The sequence below is a fragment of the Stegostoma tigrinum genome, chromosome 2, assembly GCF_030684315.1.
Source record: "Stegostoma tigrinum isolate sSteTig4 chromosome 2, sSteTig4.hap1, whole genome shotgun sequence".
Classification (NCBI taxonomy): domain Eukaryota; kingdom Metazoa; phylum Chordata; class Chondrichthyes; order Orectolobiformes; family Stegostomatidae; genus Stegostoma; species Stegostoma tigrinum.
The window spans coordinates 16,399,531-16,418,853 of NC_081355.1; the positions used below are offsets into that span (position 1 = coordinate 16,399,531).

At 43.1% G+C, this 19,323-nt stretch overlaps 1 protein-coding gene across 5 annotated transcripts in view; it reads right to left on the bottom strand.

The window, feature by feature from the left end:
* The window catches only part of fhod3b (formin homology 2 domain containing 3b), a 583,240-nt gene that overhangs the window by 161,800 nt on the left and 402,117 nt on the right, over positions 1-19,323 (bottom strand). For all 5 annotated transcript variants that reach the window (XM_048559318.2, XM_048559356.2, XM_059652629.1 and 2 more), the window contains 2 exons: positions 16,915-17,026; positions 3,225-3,319 (listed from right to left, as the gene is read on the bottom strand). In XM_048559318.2, coding sequence (XP_048415275.2) covers positions 3,225-3,319; positions 16,915-17,026 — 207 coding nt within the window. The remainder of the gene's footprint in view (positions 1-3,224; positions 3,320-16,914; positions 17,027-19,323) is intronic.

Here is a 19,323-nt window from a genome sequence, read left to right on the forward strand (position 1 = left end):
CCCAGAGGTAGAGACAGTACCACTGTACGATGAAAGCCTTTCCAGTAGATACACCATACCAGGACTTCCAAAAAGGCTTTGAATAACATGGCATACAATGGTTCTGACATAAGACAAGGGATCATGGAGCTAGGAGAGATATATGAGCATGGATGGAGGATTGGTCAATAGACAGGAAATGGGTAGTAGGGATAAATGAGGCACTTTCAAGTTATTAACGATTATTGTGGCTATCGAAGGTTTCTGATTTATAATTAGCAATAATAAACGTTTTGGAATTCCCTGTCCAGGGGGCTGCAGTCATGCCATATGTACAAGACAAAGTTCAATAAACTATTATCAATACCATACTAATGATACTGAGTGGTAGGAATAGCGGGGAAAAGAGGATTGAGACAGACTATTGATTGAGATCTAGAATGACAGAGTACGCTCGAGGGACTAATGGCCTATTGCTGTGCCTGCCAATAAGACACAGCATGGTGTATAAGTTCGCAAATGATACAAAAGTAGAAAGAATGTAAGTTGTGAGGAGGACACAAAGAGGCTGCAGAGATATACTGACAAATTAAGTGAGTGGTAAAAGAAATGGCATATAGAGTATCGATGTGGAGACCTGCAAGGTTATCCACTTTGAGCATAAGAGTGGAAAAGCATAATACTTACCCAAAGATGCGAAACTTGTAAATGTTCGGTGGAATCCAGGTTGATGCAAAAAGATAGCTCAGATACAATACACAAATAGAAAGGCCAAACAGTATCCTGGCTTTTATTGCAAGGCAAAAAAGTGAAGGTACTCGCTATATTTGTGTGGGGGTTTGGCGGGCTGCTGAAATACAGTGTATAATTTATATCTAGGAAAGATATGCTTACGTTAAAAGGTAGCACTGCAAAAACTCACCAGATTGGTTCCTAGGATGGAAGCATTGTTTTAGGTTGAGAGGCTGAGTAAATTCGAACATTTCCTCTACAAGAATGACATGTGATCTCAGTGGTAATCTTGGATAGTCAATGAGCTTCACAAAGCAAATACTGAAATGTTGGTTCCCATTGAAGAATCTAGGACAAGGATGCACACTATTGGAATAAGTGGCTGGTCTGACACGAGGAGAAATGTCTTTACTCAAAAGGTCATAACTCTGAAATTTTCTGTTTAAGGTTTGCAAATGCACTCGAATGTATCTGAGGGTTAGATAGCATTGTCATCTCAGAGAATCAAGGAATAAAGGAAGAAAAAGCCAAAGACCAGATTGAAAAGTGGAATAGGGTCAAATGGGCTGCATTTACATACATGCTCCCAAACATGTAGCTTTTGCTTCAATAAAATTCTACAAAACATACTTTTAAACCTGTAGGGAAAGGTGCGTAAATCTGAAAACAAACTCCAAAGCTACAACACATATTTAACAAAATTAATTTAAGTAGTTGGTTGGAGGCGGAGAAAAGTCAGGTTTATTCCTGAATGATTCTTGGAATTTTAGTAGACAGGCAAGTATCATCTACATCATGGAATAATAAAATGATAAAATCAGCACTGCAATAATGCTCACAACAAGAACAGCATCACGGTAGAGGGTATCTATGAGGATTTGCCAGTTGCACTTACCAGAAGCATTATAGAAATATCCTTTGGAATATAATGAAGTAGCCACAGATAATATTTAATATTCAAGCCAAAGGATAATTAAAGTTTAAAGTATACTAGCTGCCAAGCTTGATATCAGCAAACTGCAAAATCCAACAGAGATGATACAATTGCTTAAGCCACTTAATTCTTTAATATGTTAACCTCACCCATGACAATTTTATTTGCAAGTGGTATGATATTACATAGTTTTGTCCATTGAGGTGGAGAAGAAGTTACAAGTTATGAGCTTCTCAATTTCAACCTTGCTGAAAAAAGACAATTTGACAAAAGCTTTTTTAAGTTGCACGCATCAGGATATTTTGCAACAATACCAATGGAAAGGAGATCATCTTATATGGGAAATAACCGATTAGCTGGCAAACAGACAGAAAGTAAACATAAACACATCGTGACTCTTTCAACTTCACAAAATAAACATTCAGTCTGATTCCTCAGTGTAATGCCTTGACTACTTAGACAATTTGTTGATTTTAAATTTAAACAAAGATGCAAGTTAACTGTCAATCATCATGTAACTGGAACAATCTCCATTGCAAAGCTTCTATGAATTAGAGGCCTCTTGCCAATAAAATAGCTCACACTGTCTATACAGGCCAAAACATCCTTTGCATTGGTGATGAATGCAAGACAAAAGCATTGATAAAAGTCATTGTCCACATTACACAAAGTTCTCTACTACCAAACCATTACAGGCTCGCAGTTTCTTCATTCCTATTACTATTTTGAGAGTTTTCTTCATTTGTAAATTTTTCATTCAACCATTGGGATGGGTGTTATAGCATTTATTATCCAATTCACTCTCACTGAACAGTACATCACATTCCATCTGCCCAAAGGCAAATAAGCAATTCCCAAGTCTCTTTCAAAGCTCTTAGAGAATCATTGCCAATCTAGGTAATGTTCTTAGTTAATTTCTTTGACCACGGTTATTATCTCTGCCTCTTATTCAGTACCTTCCAATTCTCCCCCATCCACCTCAACAAGCCCAAGATTCAAAAAGAATCGAGAGCCATTTACATACACTACTGGGCGGTGCTAAGTTCAATGATCTCTGATCCCGTTTAAAAGGGAATACCTTTGAATTTTAAGACTGTATTTTTGGATAATAGCTGTAACTTTATCAACATTCAGTTAAAAAATTAAGAGAGAATGGAGTGGAGCATTAAGTGGGTTTCCTAATGTTATAACCCAATCACCTTTATTGCTAGATAGAAGAAAATATCCTTCACTTTTATTGAAAATAGGATCAAATCACTAATTGCTCTGATTACCCTTTCAGAATTGGTGCACGGACATGAATCATCGAGGTTCTAAGGGTTTTACAATAAATTGCCAAAATGATAAAAACCAAGAATGAGAATTTCCAAATTCTGTCAAATGTAATTACAAAAGTGCCTCCATTAATCCAAATGCAGGGCTCCTTCGAAACTCAGTGCAATTAAGCAGACAACAAGAATGTACAGGAATGCATCTCGTGAGAAATTATCATCGACTGTCAGCTTGTCACTTGGTAGCAGACTGTTCATGACATCACTGGACAACTGGTTCACAAAATTCAAATAAATACTGCACAAACCTTATTTATTAAAGTCATTGCATAAACCAGAAGCTCAGTGTCAATTCCATCTTTTTCATCCAGTATTTCCATAATGTTTGACCATGCTTGTGCACCTGAACAGAAAGATTAAAAACAACACGTTAACCCTATATCTGCTTCCAGAATGCCACCTAAGCTGCAGACCCTGCTCCATGAATTTATACAAACCAGATGCAAAGACTTTTCTTCAGAGATAATGGGAACTGCAGATGCTGGAGAATCCAAGATAACAAAGTGTGAAGCTGGATGAACGCAGCAGGCCAAGCAGCATCTCAGGAGCACAAAAGCTGACGTTTCAGGCCCAGAGAAGGGTTTAGACCCGAAACGTTAGCTTTTGTGCTCCTGAGATGCTGCTTGGCCTGCTGTGTTCATCCAGCTTCACACTTTGTTATCTTGGATTCTCCAGCATCTGCACTTCCCATTATCTCTGGAAAAAAAAAATAGGGGGCCACTGTGGAGTTATCTCTATCATTTACAGACATGGGTGAGGTGCCGGAGGATTGGAGGGCGAGTAATATTGTGTCTTTATTTAAGGAAGGCTGCAAAGAGAAGCCTAGGGATTATAGACCTGAGACAGTCTGATGTCAGAGGTGGCTAAGTTGTTAGCGGGGATTCTGAGAGATAGGGTTGACATGCATTTGGACAGGCAAGGGCTGATTGGGGATAGTCAGCATGGTTTTGTATGTGGGAAGTGGGGTCTTCAACTTGAGCAAGTTTTTTTTTGAGAATGTAACCAAAAAAAGACTGATGAGGGCAGAGCTGCAGACGTTGCCTACATGGATTTTAGTATAGCATTTGACAAGGGTCTGCATGGTAGACTAATTAGTAAAGTTAGATGACATGGGATTCAGGGAGAGCTTGCCAAATGAGTACAAAATTGGCTTGATGGTAGTAGGCAGAGTGTGGTGGTGGTGGAGGGTTGTTTTTCGGACTGGAGGCCTGTGACCAGCGGTGTTCTGCTGGTATCGGCGCTGGGTCCACTTTTGTTTGTCATTTATAGAAATGATTTGGATGAGAATTCAGGAGGCAGGGTTAATAAGTTTACAGATGACACTCAAAATTGGTGGCATAGTCAACAGTGAAGATGGTAATTTAAGATTACTAAGACAGCGGCAGATGGAATTTAATTTGGATAAGTGTGAGATAATGCATTCTGGTAAACAAACTGGGCAGGGGTTGTACAGTTAATAGAAGGGCCCTGGGTAGAGTTGTGAACAGAAAAATCTGAAGTTCAGATACATAGTTCTTTGGAAGTTGTTTTTATAGGTAGACAGGGTGGTTAAGAAGGGGTTTAGCATGCTTGCCTTCATGGCCAGGACCATTGAGCATAGATGTTGGGATGTCATGTTGAGATTGTACAAGATGTTGAGAAACCACCTTTGGTGTCTCTGCAAGGACTCCTGTGCACAGATGCAATCACTGACAGGAGGGCTGACAGTTGTATCTACTGAACCCCTCCATTACAGAGGCCTGTTACTGGCTACTTAGCCCAGGCTCTGCAGCAGGCCCACAAGGAGATCCTCCAATCCATCCAATCCTTCCACACTGGGTGGACCAAAGATCTGGAACTTGAGCCAGTTGAGCAAAGAAACCTCGAGCAGCAGCCCCCTTAGAAAGTGAAACAAGGTCTATGCCTCTCACGGCCTGTGGGTGAACACAAGTAGCCTGAATCTCCCATTGCAAAGGACTGCAGCATGCAACATGCTCTACGCAACATCCCCTTTAGTAAGAGGGAGGCCTTCCACCAGACAGCCCCGGTATCTCTGGACAGCAAGATGGAATGTCAGGTCATGACCGGATGGTTGGAGACTTGAAGAAACACAGTATCTGCAGCCTCACCGGCCTAATGCCAGTGCCTCAGTCTTAGGTTATAGACCACACATCTCATGTTTCACTGGGGTAGTAGTGCGCCGGAAATCAGGCTCCATTAGTTCTGGGGTCATCACAATAGTTAAAAATGTTTTGAATGCACATAAAACTCCAAAATCTACCTGTCTTTTTGAACCCAGATTGACAGAAAGCACAGACCAAGTTTCTGCAGTTAACCATCACTAAAATTTATTACAAATAAATAGATTCTGATTACAAGTAAATAACATAAACCACTGACATGCAGCCCTCTCATTAAAACTCTAACTGCACTATAAACACCACCCTACACACACAGGCAGATACAGACCAACCCAAAGAAAAATGGGTGTCATGGGCAGAAGGAAAGGCTGGAAGGCAATTCAATGTTCCACATTGAGGGTATTTACTGAGGTGACCCTTTTCCTGGTCAAAACTTGCATCTCAGTTTTCTTCCTCCAGGTATTTTCATTTGTTTGTAGGAGATTCAGTGACTGATTCACATTTATAAATTCTCTGACCCGTTGGTTAACAGCTATAATGTACAGCAAACAATTTTTTTTTGGCGGGTGGCTTTCTTCACTTGGGAGGTGGTTTTTGTTTAATTACAGTGAAAAAGAACACCTTCCTTCCTTTTTGGAAGTCTGATAGCTTCTAACCAATCGTTCACACCCACAAGCTGTTCAGCTACTGGAGCCAACCCCATGGTTGTTGGTGGGCAGAAGGTCTTTGTCAGATGGTTAATCACCATTCTATAGGCCAATCAGCAGCTTGTTGCTGGCCTAATTTCCATGAATACAGAGCCTTTAGCTCCACCTTGTCTGTGACTAGACAGACCTCACTGTTTTCATGCAATTGTTCGAGTAGACACTTACAGTGAGTGTTGGTGATTTGCTTTTAAAAAAGTACAACGTCCCTTCTACAAACCTTGGTTTTTGAGAACATTTCTTTAATACTTTTGGTCCACAATCAAAAATACAGTGATAAAAAGATATGGTATTTATGTACTTTATTATTGGAAATCGTCTATATTCGTTACTAGGGCAGGTACAATCATTCTTTTCATTTCAATTTCTTTTTCTAGATCATTACAACAGGAAGCTGCCTTGGAAACAGTTTATCAAGGGTTTCTCACTTGCCTTCTAGTTTGCTCACCATTTCCCTCAGTTTGAGTTTCAGTGTATTGTTAGCTACTGGCCCTCATGTTCTCATACAAGACCACAGTCAGGTCTGGTTTTACTCTTGAAGCATTTGCATTCAATTACTTCACTTTCTTTCCTACTTCCTCCAGATCTCTCTCATCCTCAACTTCAAGACCAAGTGAGCAGCTGTCTCCAAGGGCACTCTGGAACTAATTGTTTAGAAGTGAGGACAAGGCAGGATCAGGGCAGCTGGGTATCCTGTTTTCCCTTGCCTGACAATAGAAGCATCTATCCTCTGTGTAATGGCAGGCTCAGATAAAATGACCACAATCAAGCAGTGAACTGACCGCATTGGGAACACATGTTGTTTAGCTTGCCCTATGATTAATATCACAAGGGCTACTTTTTACAGAATATCACAAAATGCTGTGGTATAGAGATATTACAGAGTCATTACTTTTGGGGATTTTAGCCTTGGAACTTAAGCACTGCCTCTACCAGCATCCATTTCCCAAACAATCAGTATCCTCTTCTCACATAAGAGAGATTGTTGCTCCCTCTGAACTTGGTATTGAGAGGTTCTGTCATGATGAGCATAACATGAAAAGCTTTGACAGCATGTCTTTTTCAAAGCCCTCAGCAGAACCCAAATTTTATTTTTATTATCAAGTGTCGAGGGGAAACAAGAGGGTTAAAGGGAATGAGTGAAAGAAAATTAGACAGGAAAGTAAAATGCCATGTATTGATGTCCTCTGTTTAGAACCATCCGACATGAACCACAGCGCTTCACAGTCAATGTACTACTTTTTAAAGGTTAAGTCACAGTTGCAACGTACGAATTGTAGCAACAAATTTGCACGTGGCAACCTACTAAAAACAGCAATTTGATAATGATCAATGTTGACTAAGGAATGCATATTGGCTAGGACACCAAGGATAACACCCCTGCTTCTCATGAAAGATTCTGTGGCACTATATTCATGTCCAGCTGTTGACACATCTGACAGTGCAGCATTCACTCAGTACGAGCTGATAGAATTTCCTTAACCCTCTGTGTGGAGAGACAAGAGAAAGTTAAGGGGAGATATAAGAAACATTCAGACTTTGGAAGGTTTTGATTAAGTGGATAGGAAGAAAATTTCCAGGGTGCTAAGGGTGGATTACTGGACCCTAAACGTTAATGCTGATTTTTTTTTCCTTCACAGATGCTGCCAGCCCTGCTGAGCTTTTCCAGCTACTTCTGTTTCCATTCCTGATTTACAGCATCTGCAGTTCTTTCAGTTTTTTACCCAGGGCAGGAGGGTTGGTAATCATGTCATAATTTTGATTTTTGACATAATTTTGTCGAGGAACCCAAAAGGCAGGAAAACCATTTTTCTTGTTATGTGAGGTCTAAGCTTCTTGAATATACTGCTGGAGATGGATGAATACTTCAAAAGGGCAATTAAGGAAGAAGTAGACGGGAGTTTAAATAGATCTATGAGCTGGTACAAACAGTGGGCCAAATGTCTTCCTTCTGAGCTATGTTCGTCCAAGATCCTCAGTTTTGATGAAATTCACAGCCATCGTTTTTAGAAACATTTTTGTACATGGATTCTTAATCTGCGCAAACCTGACACCACTGAGAAGAACCAAGTCTCATTCCTAGATTCAGTGGATATGGCACCAGGTGGCATGAACCCTTTGGTTGCCACACCCAGAAAGTAACACTCTGCTGAAGAGCAACTTTCTGCCGTCGTAGGGAACAGCCAGTCAACTGGAACAAGACAAAGTCATTAACAAATGGTTGCAGATGTACTGCACAACTGGGGTCTGTTTCCCACAAACATGTAATCTCTTGGGACTCAGGATTGCTGCACAAGAGTCAAGAATTCTGCAGAAAGGTCATTAGTTTCTCCAATTTAGTCCAACAATAGTCACAATTGTAGAAATGCTCTGTTGGCTTCCGCACATTTATTGAAACCCATTTCATCATCATAGAAAAGCTTCGGTTTGGCAGACCCTGCACACAAAGGAAACAGACATGCATTTTTGAAGGGACAGAGAGAGAGCGAGTGGGATCAAGAGAGTGCAAAAGGGACAGGAAGGAGGGGGAGAGGGCAGGAGGGAGAGACAGAGTGGGAGGGAAAAATGAGAAAAAGAATATTGGAAAGGCCAGAAAGCAAATGCTAATGATTGTAGCTGAAAGCCACATCTGTGGAATGCCAACTCATTTAATGCTCAGTGGAAAGAATATAGTTAGGTCATCAGCAATCTTTCAGCCAATTTGTAGCAACCTCAAATCCACATGACTGTTCGAGGGGAAACAGACGATAGAAAATGATGGTTTTAAAAAGAGCAAGTTGTAGCCCCGTATTGAAGCCTTCAAACATTCATAATCCAGCATTCTCAATTTTTTTTTGGGAGATATAAATGACCCTCTGCATCGAACGCTATGACCAAAGATGCTGGGAGACATTCCAAATTTTTAGGTTCTCTACATTAAGAATATATTCAGACATTCAATTACAGATCACTGGGTGGAATGTACAGACATGTGGAAAAGATTCTTCCAGTTCAGAAATAGAGGTAAACGCTCAGTGGGAAATACTGCCTCACAAAAGATTTCTTTTTCCTTGAATTAGACATGGGGGTTCCTGATACACTGTTTGCCATGTGAACAGATGGGAATCCTGTGTTATCTAGCTTTTTGAAGCACTCTGTCATCTTGGTAAAATATCCGGCAAAGCATTTTTCACCAACACAGAAACCTGAAAATATCTAATCAGCAACATAATTAACATTGTCTCTTGCTATTAATGGAATTGGTTTCATATTTTTCCTAACAGATTAGAACAGACTTTTGTCCTCCCATTGTGCTTGTATCAGGTAGTGGATCTGTTGGAACACTTTTCCATTCATTTACGTGGGCCTATGTTATCCATCCCTAATTGCCCTCACAAATGAGTTGGCATACTGTCTTCATTAACCACGGAAAGTGGTAGCTAACTTCATTCTTGTCAGAGAAACCTCATTGCCTGGCGATTGTGAAAGCGTGAATGCTAGTTGTCACTTACCAGCCCAGCACCAAATGTTGTCCAGATCCTACTGTAAGGGTTGCATGGAATGTCTCATTACACAACAAGTTGTGAAATGGAACTGAATGTTGCACAATCATGAGCGAGTAAGGTCACTGACAGATGTGAAGATGTGTGGGCTGGGGATGTTGTCCTAAGAAACTCTAGCAGCGATCACCAGGAGCTGATATAATTGGCCTCCAACGTGCACAACCATCCTCCTTTGTGCAGGAGTCTAACTAAACAAAGAGTCTTCCCCAGTTATTGTGGACATAATTTTACTAGGTTTTCTCAATGCTGCAGTTTGTCAAATGCTAGTCAAGGGCAGACTTGCACATCTTGTCTTTGGATTTCAGCTGATTTGACTGGATGTGGAACCAAGGCAATTAGAAGGTTTGGAACTTTGCAGAATCCAAACAGAGCAGTGGTGAGCATGCTATTGGTGCTCGAGTGCTGTGGTTCGCATTGTTCAGGACCCATGTCATCACTTCTGAGGTGATGGGAGACGCAGTTTCATCTTTGGATGCAAATTCATATTGCACTGGCATATGGGGACAGCACAAGAGTTTCGAGTTGACTTAGAAGATCAGCAACCGCCTTGCTGAACAACAGAGATAGCTTGACGGCCCAGGTGGACTCTTTCAGTTCATATTTCTTAAGCTCTTATGACAAACAAAATTCCCGTGCTTCTCTGAGCTCTGAGACTGCAGAAGCTGGGCAACAAACCTATTGGAGTGCCATCACCTTCAGATTTCCTTTCAAGTTAGACATAGCTCTTGAAGACATCATTTCTCGTGCATTCAGGTCTAAATCTTGGAATTGTTATAATCAGTGGAATATAGTCACAACAATGTTGAGCTTCAAGAAAAAATCCTATTCACTTTCTCCCAAGGATAAGAAGCGTGTCCTTGTCAGTATCATTATTTCTCAATAACAAAGCAGATTGTTTAGATTGTATACTTAGGCCAGCTTGTCACAGACCTCACCTCAACACCTTACTTCAGATCTGAGAACAATTCTGTGCTGGTTTCTTGGATACCCATTCTCTCACTCCCCCTCTTTGGTCAGGGACTATTTGCAGAATGGTTGCTATTCTCAAGTATAACAAAATCGAGAGTGAAAGCACAAGAGACCATTCAACCCATTTTCTTACTTCTTTCATATAGCAATACAAAACTAGTCCTAATGTCCCACATGTTTCTCATGGCCCTACAACTTCCCACGTCTTTAATAATCATCCAATTTTGCCTTAAAATGCAATGTTCTTTACCTCAACTAACTTCTATGGTGAAGGATTCCATCATCACAGAAAAAAATAATCCTAACCTTTCTCCTTAACATTTTAGTGTGAATTTTAAATCAAATTTTATCTCTAACTCTGCAGCCACTAGAAGTAACCTCTCATTCACCAATAAAATTTTCCTTAGTAATTCAACTCCAACTAAAATTGTCTCTTAGCTTTCTTAAGTGGAAAGGGTGTTAGTCACTCAGGTTTTTGACTCATTATTAGGCAAATATAGTTACTTTTTTTCTGGTGAATCTACAATGCACATTCCAAGGCTGTAATGGTCTACAACAGGCTGTTCATAAGTGCACATGGTAGTCTCTCTATAGTCTAACAAGCATCATGGACAAAGTTCTGGGGTTTTCCACTGATATTCATGCATACTCAGCTGTAGTACTGAGCACAGTTGAGGGGCCCGAACTGTAAGAAAGATGTAAACGCACTGCAGAAAGTGAAGATATGATTTACAAGATTTGCTCCAGGACTGGGAAACTTCAGTTATGAGGACAGAGTGAACAGGTTCGGACGGTTCTTCCTGGAGATGAGAAGGCTAAGAGGAGATTTCAGAGAGGTTTTCAATATCATGAACAGGCAAGATAGAGTAGATACGGAGAAGCTGTTCCCGCTTGTTGAGAAGAAAAGAACAAGAGGGTGTAGGGTTGAAGTGATGCGCAAGGGAGGCATGGATGGTGTTCAAAAAACTTTTCACACAGTGAGCAGTTAGAGTATGGAATACACTGCTGGAATGGGTTGGCAGTCTTATGGGGAAAAGCAACAGATTGGCAACAGGGAATAGAGCTTGATGGGCTGAATGGCTTCTTTTTGCCCTGTAACAAATAATTGATTATGTCCTGCTAACCAAGCCAAATCAAGCACTTCAAATTTCATGCGCTATTTTGTATTATTAGGAAGTGTGGAAAGTCATTCATGATCACAGCATCAACCCTAAAGAACCTTGTGCATCAATTTATAGGGGGCAGTAGGCTCTTGTTGCACTGTTGCTTACCGGTAAATACTATTACATTTGACACAGAATGGTGCACTGAATAAACAAGATAATAAAATGTGAGGCTGGATGAACACAGCAGGCCAAGCAGCATCTCAGGAGCACAAAAGCTGACGTTTCGGGCCTAGACCCTTCATCAGATGAAGGGTCTAGGCCCGAAACGTCAGCTTTTGTGCTCCTGAGATGCTGCTTGGCCTGCTGTGTTCATCCAGCCTCACATTTTATTATCTTGGAATTCTCCAGCATCTGCAGTTCCCATTAATCACTGAATAAACAAGGTGGTCAGCTTGAAAAAACAACCAACCAAGTGACAGCCTTGAGGCTGTCTGGTATTCATTATCATTGAATTCATATTCCACCATCTGCCTTGGCAGGATTTGCACCTGGCCCCCCAACATATTGCCTGGGTTTCTGAATTAGCAATCCAGCTGTAATAACCCAAGGCCATTGCCTCCCCCTAGTTGAATTACAGAGCTGGCTGGAGGGCTGAGGGGCCCACTCCTGCTCCTATTTTTAAATGATAATAAAATATGAGGCTGGATGAACACAGCAGGCCAAGCAGCATCTCAGGAGCACAAAAGCTGACGTTTCGGGCCTAGACCCTTCATCAGAGAGGGGGATGGGGGGAGGGAACTGGAATAAATAGGGAGAGAGGGGGCGGCGGACCGAAGATGGAGAGTAAAGAAGATAGGTGGAGAGAGTGTAGGTGGGGAGGTAGGGAGGGGATAGGTCAGTCCAGGGAAGACGGACAGGTCAAGGAGGTGGGATGAGGTTAGTAGGTAGCTGGGGGTGCGGCTTGGGGTGGGAGGAAGGGATGGGTGAGAGGAAGAACCGGTTAGGGAGGCAGAGACAGGTTGGACTGGATTTGGGATGCAGTGGGTGGGGGGGAAGAGCTGGGCTGGTAGTGTGGTGCAGTGGGGGGAGGGGATGAACTGGGCTGGTTTAGGGATGCAGTAGGGGAAGGGGAGATTTTGAAACTGGTGAAGTCCACATTGATACCATATGGCTGCAGGGTTCCCAGGCGGAATATGAGTTGCTGTTCCTGCAACCTTCGGGTGGCATCATTGTGGCAGTGCAGGAGGCCCATGATGGACATGTCATCAAGAGAATGGGAGGGGGAGTGGAAATGGTTTGCGACTGGGAGGTGCAGTTGTTTGTTGCGAACTGAGCGGAGGTGTTCTGCAAAGCGGTCCCCAAGCTTCCGCTTGGTTTCCCCAATGTAGAGGAAGCCGCACCGGGTACAGTGGATGCAGTATACCACATTGGCAGACGTGCAGGTGAACCTCTGCTTAATGTGGAATGTCATCTTGGGGCCTGGGATGGGGGTGAGGGAGGAGGTGTGGGGACAAGTGTAGCATTTCCTGCGGTTGCAGGGGAAGGTGCCGGGTGTGGTGGGGTTGGAGGGCAGTGTGGAGCGAACAAGGGAGTCACGGAGAGAGTGGTCTCTCCGGAAAGCAGACAGGGGAGGGGATGGAAAAATGTCTTGGGTGGTGGGGTCGGATTGTAAATGGCGGAAGTGTCGGAGGATAATGCGTTGTATCCGGAGGTTGGTAGGGTGGTGTGTGAGAACGAGGGGGATCCTCTTGGGGCGGTTGTGGCGGGGGCGGGGTGTGAGGGATGTGTCGCGGGAAATGCGGGAGATGCGGTCAAGGGCGTTCTCGATCACCGTGGGGGGAAAAGTTGCGGTCCTTAAAGAACTTGGACATCTGGGATGTGCGGGAGAGACATTCCACTCCCGCACATCCCAGATGTCCAAGTTCTTTAAGGACCGCAACTTTCCCCCCCCAGTGATCGAGAACGCCCTTGACCGCGTCTCCCGCATTTCCCGCGACACATCCCTCACACCCCGCCCCCGCCACAACCGCCCCAAGAGGATCCCCCTCGTTCTCACACACCACCCTACCAACCTCCGGATACAACGCATTATCCTCCGACACTTCCGCCATTTACAATCCGACCCCACCACCCAAGACATTTTTCCATCCCCTCCCCTGTCTGCTTTCCGGAGAGACCACTCTCTCCGTGGCTCCCCTCTTCGCTCCACACTGCCCTCCAACCCCACCACACCCGGCACCTTCCCCTGCAACCGCAGGAAATGCTACACTTGTCCCCACACCTCCTCCCTCACCCCCATCCCAGGCCCCAAGATGACATTCCACATTAAGCAGAGGTTCACCTGCACGTCTGCCAATGTGGTATACTGCATCCACTGTACCCGGTGCGGCTTCCTCTACATTGGGGAAACCAAGCGGAGGCTTGGGGACCGCTTTGCAGAACACCTCCGCTCAGTTCGCAACAAACTACTGCACCTCCCAGTCGCAAACCATTTCCACTCCCCCTCCCATTCTCTTGATGACATGTCCATCATGGGCCTCCTGCACTGCCACAATGATGCCACCCGAAGGTTGCAGGAACAGCAACTCATATTCCGCCTGGGAACCCTGCAGCCATATGGTATCAATGTGGACTTCACCAGTTTCAAAATCTCCCCTTCCCCTACTGCATCCCTAAACCAGCCCAGTTCATCCCCTCCCCCCACTGCACCACACTACCAGCCCAGCTCTTCCCCCCCACCCACTGCATCCCAAAACCAGTCCAACCTGTCTCTGCCTCCCTAACCGGTTCTTCCTCTCACCCATCCCTTCCTCCCACCCCAAGCCGCACCCCCAGCTACCTACTAACCTCATCCCACCTCCTTGACCTGTCCGTCTTCCCTGGACTGACCTATCCCCTCCCTACCTCCCCACCTACACTCTCTCCACCTATCTTCTTTACTCTCCATCTTCGGTCCGCCTCTCCCTCTCTCCCTATTTATTCCAGTTCCCTCCCCCCATCCCCCTCTCTGATGAAGGGTCTAGGCCCGAAACGTCAGCTTTTGTGCTCCTGAGATGCTGCTTGGCCTGCTGTGTTCATCCAGCCTCACATTTTATTATCTTGGAATCTCCAGCATCTGCAGTTCCCATTATCTCTGATCCTATTTTTAAATGCCCTGGTGTCTCTGTATACACAAGAGCACACTGTGTGCCTGAAGCATTGTTAATGAAAGAAGAAACACCTTCCAACTGGAACAACAAAGCTGTGCACAGGTCAGAAATAGTAGGAACTGCAAATTCTGGAGAATCTGAGATTACACAGTGCGAAGCTGGATGAACGCAGCAGGCCAAGCAGCAGAGGAGCAGGAAAGTTTGATGTTTCAGGTCGAGACCCTTCTTCTTCAAAAAAAATCTGCACAGGTCATGCTTTCTCCATTGGCAGGTTGGCAGCAGCCACGGAATAGGCAGAGGGTGAGCACTAAAAGCTTCCAGTAGCCCAGCAATGCTACAGCTGTTGGGTGTTGGTACCCAGAGTAAATTACACTTTGCAAAGGTTTAGATCCATCTGCCAAATCACCCAAGCTACCGAAACAAGCAATCCCTGGAGGTCAGATTTATGACATCTTTACCAATTAGATAGCAGCACATGAAGAAAGCTGACCCAAGGCCCCGGACCTTGAATTCTACCAGGATAAACCAAAGCAATTAAAAACTATAAGCTCCGGGACATCAGACATTGATCCGGGAGCCACCACAAAAACCTGCCACCTCTAATGTGGTGAAAGATCCACAGTGCTTCACAGGAGTGTCATAGAACAAAACGGGGCACCAAGCCACCTGAATATTTACAGGTCAAGTAACTGAAAAAACATGGTCAAAGAGGTAGTTTCTTTTTAAAGGCAGTGCTGAAGTAACTGTTGCCAAAGGTGGAGTGAACAAAGGGTAAAGATGGACAAGAGGGCAGAATCGGGAAAGTCCGAGATCAGAGGGTTGTAGGAGCAAACGGGGAGGGGGGAGACCAAGATGGATAACACAAACATTCTCAGATACAGAAAGAAGCACCTTCTGTTTGGACTCAACAGCCTTTAACATCGCGTTTGCAGGAATCACGAAAGACTTTCCAAAGTTGATTTTTTTTTGGTCTGCATCGTGCCTCTGACATTGCGTCTGCTTATGAGACCATTGGCTCCTTTATCTCCATTGAAGTCCAAGGGTCTGAAGAAGTTGTATGGCTATATCAAAAGGATGTTGCTCCATTTACAATATTAGTGAAGAGACTGGAACAGCAAATGGCCATGGAGGGGAGAGTGAAATGGTTATTTCAGAATTATATCATCCACAGTACTATATATTACAGAGGATTCCACTTGGAATTTTGAGAAAAATCTGAACAAAAAATAAAGGCTCTCAACCGAAGAGACCGATAAGCAACGTGTTCTATGACAAGATGATCTACAACTGAAATCACAGCTACACCCTGTAACATATCACCTTTAAACCAACATAATACCCCAAGCATTGGCACTATATTATGTGTATATCTTGCACCCAGAGTGACAACTGTTAAAGATAAACATAATAAAATCTTAATACAAGTATAACACCAGTTAATCAATTTTGCAATTGCTGCATCCAGCAGCCATGAGTAATCATTCAGATTATTTACTTTTTTAAATGCAATGATGCTCATCAAAAATATCATACTGCTTACAGGATAGATCCTAGTGTCTGGCAATGCACAGCACTCATGGGGAAGAGTTGTCCGTGCTGGTTCGGTTTTCCCATGGTTTCTCTAGTTGTAGAGTGAATAAAGAGGACTGGCTTGATAACATTTATAAAAGATGGTGTTGTCAGTAGGCTGGAACAATAGTGGCTTCAATACATGGGAAATGCTGCTTGCATCCTGTCTCTGAATTTAATTCACCTCTTTCAGTATTCTAACAATGAGAATCAGGTCACTGGGATAAGCAAACAATGCCCTTTGCCAATTAAAACATGGGAATTTGTAACTAGTTTAGAAAGATAAAATTTATTAAAGACAAATTCAATGGGTCAGCGGCCACATTTGTCAACTATCCCCTCTATAGTTCTTTGTTCCCCCCTGTTACAATCCTGTGCCACACGCTAGCCTCATTGTACTTGACAAAAGAAAGCTTCAGCAGCAACAACACTATTTCTGAACAGAATGGAGATGATTGGGTAACTTCCCCATCAATGATGTCTTAAGACAATGCTTTAAGGGCCTATAATTTTAGTAATGGGCCTATAATTTTAGTAATGGGCAATGTATTCCATTTAAATGGGCACTACGAACTGCTGCAGTGTGGTGCTTAAGTAGGCTAATGTGCTGAGCAAACACAAGTTGTTTGATTTATTGGCTAGCGCAGTCATGTCAGTGGACATTCTAGCGAAGGGTCTGGATAAAGAATAGGACATTGTTGCAAATAATTAGTACAGTCCTAATGTCAAATAACTGAGCAAAGAGGGGAATAGCGTATAAATAAAACGATGGCACTCACCCCTCTTGTGATCCACTTTAGTGACAGCTTGAATAAGCAGTGGTGCATTTGTTTCAGTATATTCCACAAACACCAGCAGCAGCTTCAAGGCTGTCTTCACCACCAGGCGGAACTACACAACAAACAGAGATCAAGAGAAATGTTGCTCCAACTTCAACAATGGTGTAAGAACTTCAATTTCCCTCCTTGCACAGATATTGTGTGTGTAGAGAACAGTCTACATTCATGCAAAATGCCATTATGTATCAACATTAACTTACAGAAACAAAAGCAAGACAATTTATAGGATAAAATATAAAAGACTACTGCATAAGAGCTTGTGTTCAGTGGTGGGGCAGAGGAGAGGGCAATGTTTTAGCTGACTAAAGGAAAAAGTGTCTGGATAAATGGGTTGATTATGTTTGGCAAAATGATAACGAGTAGAGTGCCACATGGATCAGCAGTTGAGTCTCAATTATTTACAGCCCATATTAAATTGTTGAGATGAAAGGGCTGATTGTGCGATCAGATTTGGCAACAGTACAAGGGTGCATAGGTAAGCAAGCTGTGGAAGGATGAAGAGAAAAATGGCAGTCTCAGTGAGCTGGGAAGAAATTTGGCTCCAACTTCACAAAAGGGTGAAAGAACTGCATTTTACTTTGCTCAAACCTCCTCCGCAGAATTCAGTCTGGATTCATGGAAGGTAGCCAGCAACACTGACTGATCATTTTTTTGACACTGTCCAAATGAAATATTGGCCTTTCTTACCGCCCATACCCCACGCCCCAACCTACCACCACCAAGCAAGGTATGAGTGTGTTTTGGTGTAATTTCAGAGGGCATCACTGAGGCCTTACCTGTAGTCTAGTGCATAGTTCTGGTCTCCTTACGTGACAATGCTTAGACTGGAACTGGAAGCAGTTCAGAGAAAGCTCAAAAGGATTGATCCCTGGGGTGAAAGTTGTCCTTGAGAAAGGATTGAGCTAGTTGGGTCTAGTTTCATGTCAGATTAGAAGAAGGATATATGATCTTGTTAGATTGTATGATTGAAAGGGGGAGGTGGTGCATTCTGAAAGGAAAACTGAAAAAAAAAATGTTTCCTGTTCTGGAGAATCTGGAACTCGGCACACTTCAAAGATAAAATGGCTCCCGGGAAGTAGGCGGAATTTCTTCTCATAGAATTCTAAGGATTCTAAGAAAGTAACATTGTTCTTCATAATCCCCTTTCAGAGATGGCTGTGGAAACCAGGCCCAATAATAATAATTGAATATACTCAGAATCCCTATGATGTGGAAGTAGGCCATTTGGCCCATTAAGTTCACGCCAGCCATACAAGGCACATCCCACCGAAATAGACTCTCTCTGTTACGTGCATCTCCCACGGCCAATCCACCTAATCTACACATCCCTGAACACCATGGGTAATTTAGCACCGCTAATCCACCTAATCTGACCATCAGTGGACTGTGGGAGGAAACTGGAGCTCCCAGAGGGAATGCGCACAGTCACCTGAGCGTGGAGTCAAACCTGGGTCCCTGGCACTGTGAGGCAGCAGTGTAAACCACTGAGCCACCGTGCCACCTGCAATATTGCACCTTTAAAGCGTTGTCTCAAGACTCTTCTCAGTTGTGCAATCAAATGGAATTTAGCACCAAGCAATGAGTTTAAAGCGTTGATAACCAAAAGTTGAGACAATACAGTGCATTTTAAAAGGTAACTTAAAGAAGGGAAGAGAGGCACAGAGACACTGAGGTTTAAGGAACAAATTCCAGGTTATAAGGTCCAAGCAAATGAAGGTATAACTACTAATGGCAGATGGATTAAAATTAGAGGTGCTCAAATGGTCAGAATCAGAGCAGTGCATAAATCACAGACAGACATAGAGCTGGAGGAGACTGCAAAAAGAGGGAGCAATTTGTAAGAAAAAAAACTAAGAGTTTTAAAATTGAGGTGCTGCTTAACCAATGTAGGTTACTGAGAATAGGGTGATGATAGAACAAGAGTTGGTACGATTTAGGGCATGGTCTCTAGCATTTTAGGTGACCCGAAGCTTATGGAGGATGGAACGGCCATTGGTATAGAACACAGTCAGATCGAGATTTGAAAAGACGCTGGGAAGAAAAATACTTCTCCTAATCTCATTCTTGAAAGGGGAGATCTACAGGAGAAAACATCTTCCTGGTATCACGCCTAAACAGGCTCCCCCTCGCCACAGAATCGTTAAACAGGTCTCCCCCTCAGGATCTCTGATGTTTTAATAGGATTACTGCTCATTGTTCTAAACTCTACTGGGTATAAGGTTTAACCTGTTCATCTTTCTTCACCAGCTAAATCTGTCAGTCATCCCAGGAACTGATTTCTCTATTTAATAGCCTTCTATGCTCTCTGTCAAAATGTGCAAGTTCACATTTACCGCAATATACTGCATC